Raw genomic sequence first — 9,407 nt, 5'->3', positions numbered from 1 at the left:
AAGTACTGTTCTGCAGTACAACATTGAAGTACTTTTACTTCCATTTCCTGCTGCTTTATGCTTCTTCTGTTCCTAATCAATACTTTTGACTCTTTTTTTCATTGTTCGTCACTTTTTTGACATTTTTAACCCTACTTAACGCTGACTTTTTAACTTTAGTTTACAGTTATTTTTGGATTTTATTGTCAGTAAACTTCATTTATAGGAAATTATACCTAATGTTTTAGTTAGAAAAGCAGAAATTAGGAATTATTTAGACTAAAATTAAAGGACTGTACTGTATGTTGATAGAAAATCACAGACTGGAATATGTCAACTTGTAATCAATACTATTTCAAAATTACTTAAATTTTTTTTTTCAAATGCTATAAAATGAAATAAGACACCCTAAAATTAATGAAAGTAGAGATTTGTACTTGCCAAAGAGCGTTGTGTGGAATCGGTCATGTTATTTTGGGTAGTTAAGACATTGATAGGAAAATGGGGTTTAAGATTAAAACGGCACTTGTAAATCTTTTTGGCTTGTGACCTCTTGCAAAAAAAAGCTGTCTAGTTGGGGCCTTTTGTTCCATTTTGCAAGAGTAATTCTCTATACTTGAGGCTCAAAGTGGTAAAATTATCACATTTTTCCCCCAAAAAGCATAAAATTAGAAAAATCCAAAAATGAATACGGATTAATATGGCAGAAGTTTGTTTTCTTTTAGTTTCCTGCCCCTATAATCATTTGACGACACAACCCCCCCCCCCCCCCCCCCCCCCCCCCCCCCCCCCCACACACACACACACACACACGCGCACACGCACACATTTATTGTTTGACCATTTGGGGGAACCACTGTTACAATTCTAATTAAAAAGAAGTATTTTGACTTTGTGATATTGGCAATTTGACTTACAGTAAATAAAGAATCAGAGTACTTCTTCCGCCACTTTCTAAATTTATTCAAAAATATTCACGTAAGATGAAAGATACTTTTTTACATGATAAATTCAAAGTCTCGTCACAGTTCTCTGCCATTCACAGTCACCATATCTTCCATCTTCTCAAACAATCTCTCAATCAAAGAGTGACTTTTTTTGCTGCCAAGCACATGATACCTGCCCCCACATCTCTCTACGAGCCCCACCAGCTCCCCGTTCCTCAGGATGTGCTGCTCTGCGCTCTCCCCTAACATTTCCCCCCATGTGAACAGCACCAGCGTCCGCTGCCAAATGTCCTCTCCGAACAAACTCATGTGCTCCTCTATTGCTCTCCTGTACTTCTGTGTGCAGGTGAGGAAGGCGGGAATGAGCAGGAGGACGACGTGAGGTCCAGGGTGACACCAGGAGATGCTGTCGAGGATGCTTTTCCTTTGCGTTGCGTTGGTCAGATCCGGCCCGTCTCGCCACTTTAGACCGAGCGGTTCTGCGACTGTAAGTTGGCGTCTGCCTACTTGACCTCTCCAGGGCCTGAAGGTAGCCCCGTCGTGTTTGAATTTCTGTCCACACAGGATGGTGACTCCAGCGGGGGAGCGAGACGACCAGGACTCCCCTAACACCACCACCCTCAAACCCGAACCGGGAAGGTCTTTGTTGTTTGAGCTTCTGTGACCCTGACATTCAGATAAAAACTCAATCTTTTGAATGACCTTTGCCCTTTCCAGATCCTCTCTGCTTTTTACATTCCTCGTCTCCTCTCCTCTTCCTCTCATCTCTTCCTTTTCCTCGGCCATATCCATCTCTTTCATTGTTTCAAGGTGACAGTTATTGCTCTCGGCGGCCGACGATGCTGTTTTCGTCCTCTGATCCTCCCTATCCTTTTCTCCTCTATATGACTCTGTTCCTTTTCCTTCTCCCCTTCTCTTACTGACCTCTCGGCACAATAAATGCAAGTCATCTTCTGAGCTCTCAGCTACAGCTGTCAGATCAAAAGAATCCTCCTCATGGACTCCCATATTGTAACCAACCTCATATTCTCCATTCTCGCTTTTGAGCAACCCTTCTTCCCGTTCTTTAAGATTCTGTTCCCATTTTCCCAATTTCTTAAATAACTCCTTTAAATTGTTCTCTTTGTTGTGAAGTTGTTCCTTCAGCAGAGCCAAGTCTCTCCCCATCTCATCTAACTGCTGCGTTGTAGAGTTTACACGCTCATTTTGCATTTGCAACTCTGTCTTCCAGTTGAGTAACTCCCGCTCTTCGTTTCTTAGGTAATACTCTTTGTCTTTCAGCTCCTTCCCGTGATCTTTCTGCCCTTTTACCTTCTCCTGAAGATCTTGACCATGATAGCTTAGCTCTTTCTGTTTGCCTTCCAGAGCTCTTAGCAAGCTCTCTAGCTCCTGTTCCTTTTTCTTGATATTTTGCACCCTCACACTCATATCATGCTCGTATTTATCTTTGTCTTCCTGCTCTTTTTGTTGCCTTTCTTCCCATTTGCAAAGTTCTTCTCCCTTGCTTTCCAACTTGACCTCTTTTTCAACAAGCTCCTTCTCTTTTGCATCAAGTTCATGTCCTCGTTTGCTCAGCTCTTCTTTGTTTCTGTTCAGATCCTGTTCCCTTTCCTCTATTTCTTTTTCCCTTTTTAAGAATTCATCAACCTTCGTTCTAAACTCACTTTCTTTCTGGACATTTACTCTCAACTCATTCATCTGCCTTTCTGCCTCACCTGTTCTCTCTTTCATTCTTTCTATCACTACCTGTAGTTTGTCATTTGCCTCCTTTAATTCTCCAACCCCCACATCTCTCTCCCTAAGAATTTCTTGTATCTCTGCTTCTTTGCTCTTCACCTGCTGTTCACATCCCCTGAGATCTTTTCTAACTTCTTCGCTCTCCGTTTTCAGCTCCTCACACTTTATTTTGAGGTTGTCCGTCTCTTTTCTCAACTTCTCATTTTGCTCCTGCAACTCCTCAACTCTCCTCCGACCTTCCTCCGAACGACCTATAGCCCACTCCTTCTCCTTTGCGATGGATTCCATGCTCTCATTCCTTTCCACAATCTCCTTTTCGTAATTCTGAATCATGCTCGTCATCTCCTTGTCCATCTTGCTGATGAGCTCCTTCAGCTCAGTCTTTGTCTGCTCGATTGTTAGCTTCAGTTGGATGGTCTCTTTCTCGTTTTCTCTCTCTCTCTGCTTCAGTTCTTCTTCTTTCTCCTGAAGTTTTGCCATCATTTCAGCGTCTTTTTTTCTATCCTGCTCTGCATGATTTTGCTGTAGTTCCATGATACTGGATGTTTGGTTTTTATTGCATTCTTTTAGCTCTTCAATTTCTTGCAAGTAGTTTGCACATGTCTTTTTTGCCTCATCAATCTTACTGTCTCTGTCTGCAAAAAGGCATTCCGCTTGTGCTATTTCATTTGTTTTATTGTCAATGATATTTAACAGTCGGCTCAACTCATTTTCTCCCTTCCTCAGCTCTTCCCTCCATCCCATCTCCCGTGAGTCGGCCTGTTGTTTAACACTTTCAATCTCAGTTTCTTTTTCTTTGAGTTTTCTCTCCATGTTATTTAAAAGCTGCAGTTTCATCTCCTCCATCTCTCGCTCTCTGTCTTGCAGTCGCTGCTCTGCCTCTTTCTTTTGATTGAGAATAATTTCTCCTCTCTCCTCTTCCTTTCTCCGCAGGATTTCGTCAACATCCTTTACATGCTGATCCAATTTTTCTATCATTCTTTCTTTTTCTTGGAGTTTTTGCTCCATCTGTTTCTTGTGGTTTAAAATTTCTTTTAAATGTTCTTTTATCATGTCAGCTTCTCTTTGTCTTTCCTCCAGTCTTTGCTCCATGCCTTGCTTGTCATTTAAATAATCCATTTCTTTCTCTTTATTTTGTTGCAGCTTTTTATTCAATTCTTTGACATTGAGCTTCATCCCCTCAATTTCTTTTTCTTTTTCTCTCACTGTGTGCTCCATTTCGTGCTTGTAATTTAAATGATCTAGTTCTTTCTCTTCCTTTTGTTGCAGCTGTTCCTTCATTTCTTTCACATTTCCTTTGATCTCATCTATCTCTTTCTCCTTTTCCTGCAGTCTTTGCTCCATCTCTTTCTTGAGATTCATAACAAGTCTTTCCTTTTCTTTGTCACTTTCTTGCATCGTTTCTCTGATTTCATTAATGTGTTGATATTTTAACTTCTCGATTAGTTCCTCTCTCTCGTGCATTTGTTGCAAAATGTATTTTTCATAGTTTTCATTCATCACTTTCTCCTTTTTTTCATTTTCTAGTGCCTTTTCCTCTGTCTGGGCGATGTGCTTTTGCTCCAACTCTCCTATCTGTCTTTGTCTCTCCTCCAATTGTTTCTCAATTTCTTCTGCAAACTGTTGTTTCAGCTCTTTAATCTGCCGTTGTGTTTCGTACTCAGAGTCTCTTATTTTGTGACTGTACTGCTGTTTGACCTTTTCCACAGCTTCCTCTTCCGCTTTCACTTTTTTATCAATTTCCTCCTTGTGTTCCGCGTCCCTCATCTCCATTAGTTTTTCCATTTCATTCATTTTTCTTGCCATTTCTTCCTGATGCTGCAGTTTTAACACTGCTACCTCTTTTTCTTTCTCTTGCATCTTCTGCACCATGTCTTTTTTGTAGGTAAGATTAATCATTTCCTTCTCTTTTTCATTTTCCAGCATTTTTTCTTCTGTTTGGGCAAGAAACCTCTGCATTAACTCTGCTATCTCTCTCTTTTTTACTTGCATTTCTTCCTCTGTTTCTTTTGCAAACTGCTCTTTCAGGTTGGCAATCATTCTTTGGTTTTCTTTCTGTGTTTCCTTCATTTCATTGTCTTGCTTCTGTTTGAGTCTTTCCAGCATTTCTGCATTGTCTTTAAACTTTTGATCAATTTCTTCTTGGTGTTGAACTTTCATTGTCTCCATCAATTTTTCTATTTCTCTGATTTTTCTGCCCATCGCTTCCTGATGCTGCAGTTGTATGCCTTGTATCTCTGCCTCTTTGTCAAGCATCTCTTTCCTATGTTGTGATTTTATCTCTCCAACTTTCCTTTCTGTAGCTTCTTCATATTGTTTTAAAATGGCTTGAGCTATCTGCTTTTCCTCTGAGGCGTTCTTCCTAGTTTTTTCCAGCTCTTTGTGTTTTTCAAGTAGTTTGACTTCCATATCTTCCATCTCCCTTTTTCTTTCTTGTTCTTTCCTCTGGAACATATCATCAATATGTATTTTAGTCTCATCCATTTCTACTTTTAAAGAATCAACTTTTTCCATCCACTCTGCTTTCTCTTTCTTTAGCAGCTCTATGTTGTTTTCCAATTTCTTAACCTCACTCAACCACTCTTGCTTTTTTGCTTTGATGGTATCCTCCCTCTGTTTTCTCTCATATTCATTTGCTACACTGGCACGCTCAAGGTCCAGCAGCTTCAGTTGCTGCTCGTCAATTCTTTCTTTCAGCTCCTCTGTCTCTCTCTCTTTTACCTCCAACCTGAGCATCGTCTCGTCCCTTTCTCGTCTGCTCTGGGTTAGCGCCACATGGATTCTCTCATTTTCTGTGCTCAGATCCTGAATTTCTCTCTCTTTATCCTCCGTCAGCCATCGCATCTTCTCTTCCAGCTCCCCCTCAACTTCCCCATCATTCTTCCTTTCTCCCAACCTCCTGTTCTCTTCCTCCTCTTCCTCCCTTTGAGTGTCGGATTTTCCGGATGATTTCCCCTTCTTCTTTCTGTCAAAAAACCACCTGATTCTTTTCATCTCCCTATCTCTAATATTTTTCAACTCCTCCTCCTGGCGAAGCATTTTATCTCCCATGTCCTTCAGCCGCTGGTTGAACTTCTCATTCCTGTGCTGGCTCAGATCTATGACCTCCTGAACTAGGCCGGAAAATGCCTCACATCTGTTCACCGCCGCCATCTTTTCTATCTTCTGCAGGAGATCCGTCACCCCATTGGAGCCTTCACTTCCTCTTCCTCCTGCATCTAGGCTGCTGATTACGTGGTACCTGCCCCTGCACTTTTCCAGCAGCAACTGGAGATCCCTGCCCCCACCCTGGATGTGCTGCTCAATATCCACCCCTTCCCTAAGCTGATCCCCATGGGTGAACAGCAATATTGTGTGTCTCCATACACCCTCGCCCAGAAGCTCCAGATGTTCCCTCACATGTGCTGCTCTCACCAGTGTATCTACCCTCAGACTCAGCAGAAGCGCATGTGGCCCTGGAGGACACAAGGACACACTGCTGACAATCTCCCTCTTCACCCTCTCAGGTGTTGCCCCCGCCACACCTCCCTCCCAGCCGGGAGTGTCCACCACCGTCACCAGCCGCATGGCCACCTCCGCTTGCTGACAGACGCACTCCTCTGTCACTGCCCCGGCCTGGAAGGAGCCCATTTTGCCCAGAATGGTGTTCCCGGCAGAGCTCTTTCCTGTTTCACGCTCGCCGAGGAGAACCAGCCTGACCTCAGTTAGACGTCGGGGGATCTTGGAGAATGACTGCCGGGCGTCTAGCTCTGAACCCTGAAGACCATCACCTGGAATTGAGAAAGGTACAGATTTGTGGTGAAACACATTTTGTTGTTCAAGTTCAGCTCTGTTAAATGAAGGAAGTTTGGCCACTAGGGGCTTAAAAAACTTCAAAACAGGCCAACGGACACAGCCAATGCTAGCTTGCTAGGTCAGTAAGTTGTTAATGCTAATGTGTTAGCAAACAAGATACCTCCACATTCATTTTCCACATCATATTCAGAGCCACCTGTAACCTGTTTACTCTTTTTAGCTTTTGGTCTCCACAGACTCCTGAAGAAAATGTCTGACTGTTTAGCTGCTGAATGCTCCACTTTGTTGTCTGTTGTTTGGTGCTGGGCAGGTAATGTACAATGGGTTAATCAGAGTTTTTTTGGGCTGAAAATTGCTGCCTGCTGCTTCTGGAAATGACACTCAGAAGGGTGCGTGTAGTAAAATCGAGTTCTTAAAACTTCTTATTAAGCTAAGAGTCAGAATGTTTCCACCTGGTATTAAAATCCATCTGAGTGATCTAATCAATGGACATCTTGAAGTACAGGTGTGAATGCAACCAGAAAGTATTGAGATCAATCATGCTGTTGGTGAGGTTTCTGTGTTTTTGTTCCAGTGCTGCCTGCCCATATATCCCGGTCTATCTGGAGTTCTGGTCTTGCATTTGCCTGGAAAAGGCAGCCGCCAGAATACAATACCCTTAATTTTAGTTTCACAAAACCTCCCCAAATTCATGACTATGTGTGACATTGCTACACCCTCCTGATCTTAGGTCGCAACGTGACGTCATATATGACATAAATGTTCCTAATTATTTTCTTATTCAAAACCATTTATTATTAAGTCCAAAAATGTGGGTCTTTTTTAGCAGTGACTTAAAATTGCTCTAATAAGCAGAACTAAACTTTAAACCTAAGTGATTCAGTTAGAAGCTAACGTTAGAAATGTACTGAGAGCTGGACACACAGAGACCCTTAAAAACATCTTTCTTTCCAGGGCCCATAGTAAAGTAAAAATAAAATAATCAATTCAAATCATATCAAAATGTTTTTAAGAGCAATTTACCAAATAAACGTTGAACAAGCAGAACATAAACTTGACTCCAGAGCTTGTACCGGTTTTACACTCTGGGCTACAAGTTTTACACTTCGTCACGTGATCTACTTTTCAGTGCAGCTTTAAGCATTAGTTTATATTTTCCAATAAATACATTCAGCAGGTTTTCTTCTGCGTAATTGTGATACGACTTCATGTGTTTGACAAGACTTGAGTTTTACAAACTGAACAGGCTGAAGAACTCACTCATTAGAGCAGCTTTGATGGTCCCTCTCTGCATCTGCATCTCCATCTGCCTCTGTTTCTTCCTCCTCTCCCTTGCTCTCCGCTTCCTGTCTGCCTCCAGACCCACCAGGACCGTATTGTCCATCTCTAAATGACTGCTGCCATTCATTTTCCTCTCCACCATCTCCTCCAGCTTCCTTATCAGCTCTTTAACCTGAGTCCCATCTCCTTTGCTCCGGTTGTCCAGGACATGGTATCGGTTTTCACACTTTTGGAGGAGCCTATGGAGTGCCGGGCCACTAGTCAGGATTCGTTGCTCCATTGACGCCAGGCCTAGCTCGTCTCCCCGGGTAAACAGCAACATGGTGTGCTCCCAAACTGCTTTTCCCAGCGGCTCCAGGTGTTCCTCTATCTCACTGATGTAGTCATCTGTTACTGAGGCGCAGGATCGCACCACAAGCAGCACAGCATGGGGTCCAGAGGGGCAAAGCGACACACTCCGTAAAGTCTCCCTCCTCACCCAGTTGGGGGTGCTGTTGAGCGGGTAGTACCACTCCCACCCTGGGGTGTCTACCACTGTGACTTTCCTCCCTTCCACATCAGCTCGCCTTTTCACACACTCTTCTGTGGGCTTCCCGCTCTCAAAGCCCCCTACTCCTCCCAGGATGGTGTTGCCCGCCGCACTCTTTCCTGCTCCTTTCCTGCCCAGGAGGACCAGTCTAAGCTCTGGGAGAGCCGGTGGGGTGCTGCGGGAGGCAGGGGGGTGTTGTGAGTCCATGGCGGCCTGCAGACTTTCATCTGTGAAGAAATGGAGAAGTACTTCCTCAGTGCACCGTACCGGATAATCTGAATGGCACAAAACACAAGTGTGACAGTCATCTAGTCTCTGCTTTACAATCAAAAAACTGCACTTTAAACCTTCTTTTTTATTGTGATTGGATTGTTTACTTGCAAATGAATGTAATCGTATCATTATTATTTTTGTTATTATTATTATTATTATTATTATTATTATTAAAAGCTAAACAGGAAGCTGCATATGCTATCAGAAAGTACATATGTACGATAGAAGCTTATTTCAATTTTATACTTAAGAAAGAATGTAAGAGCTCTACATAAACTTACCACCATTCGTGACGATGACTGGACAACACTTCTCATATGTCACGTCCATCACATCTCTATCCTTTTGTCCTTCCTCTTCCTCTTTTCAGTTCCTGTACGTGTCTTTTACAGGAAGAGTTTCTTCACTATCATTGTGAAAGAAAACAAAAACATGCTTTGTAGTCAATTGATCCAAAACGAAGATTGGTGCAGCACAAAACTGAACACAGAAAGTTGAAGACTTGCAGAGTCACGTGACCAACCTGTGGTTTTCTGACGTGATCCTTCCTTCCGCATCGATGCAGCAGGAAGTTAAACGATGGCATTGTGAGCTTCTCTGACACATTAACGTGCACGTGCTTATCAAGCACACATATGTGCACATACACATGCTGCACACAGTTTGGAAGATGAATTCACGTATGCACTCACACAAGTTGTATGTGCGTGCTGAGGCACAAAATGCAGGCTTCATGATGGGAGCTGCAGAGCTCATTGTGGTAAATGTGTGGCACTTCTGTTTCCTTTACCCACGCCAAATGATACAGAGCTAAGTCTGACTTGTGGTGACGAGTTCCTGCCTCCAGCCATGCATTCAAATTACTG

The 9,407-nt window shown here is 42.8% G+C and overlaps 1 protein-coding gene across 3 annotated transcripts; it reads right to left on the bottom strand.

Annotated features, from left to right (window-relative positions):
* Window positions 1–914: 914 nt before the first annotated feature.
* Window positions 915–9,076, bottom strand: si:dkey-185m8.2 (trichohyalin). Of its 3 annotated transcripts, XM_034901420.1 has the most exons (4): window positions 8,823–9,071; window positions 7,719–8,543; window positions 2,741–6,433; window positions 915–2,707 (listed from the first exon to the last, which is right to left on the bottom strand). In XM_034901420.1, exons 1-4 carry the CDS (start codon window positions 8,869–8,871, stop codon window positions 1,002–1,004), a joined length of 6,273 nt encoding a protein of 2,090 aa, XP_034757311.1. In that variant the 5' UTR covers window positions 8,872–9,071; the 3' UTR covers window positions 915–1,001. The 3 variants fall into 3 exon arrangements, with proteins under 3 accessions (XP_034757311.1, XP_034757312.1, XP_034757310.1); XM_034901421.1 differs by having other exon boundaries at window positions 915–6,433; window positions 7,719–8,495; window positions 8,823–9,076; XM_034901419.1 differs by having other exon boundaries at window positions 915–6,433.
* Window positions 9,077–9,407: the final 331 nt, after the last annotated feature.

Source organism: Etheostoma cragini, chromosome 19 (assembly GCF_013103735.1).
Source record: "Etheostoma cragini isolate CJK2018 chromosome 19, CSU_Ecrag_1.0, whole genome shotgun sequence".
Taxonomy (NCBI): Eukaryota; Metazoa; Chordata; class Actinopteri; order Perciformes; family Percidae; genus Etheostoma; species Etheostoma cragini.
Note: the sequence above shows the minus strand (reverse complement) of the source record. Positions and strands in the feature narration are given on the sequence as shown.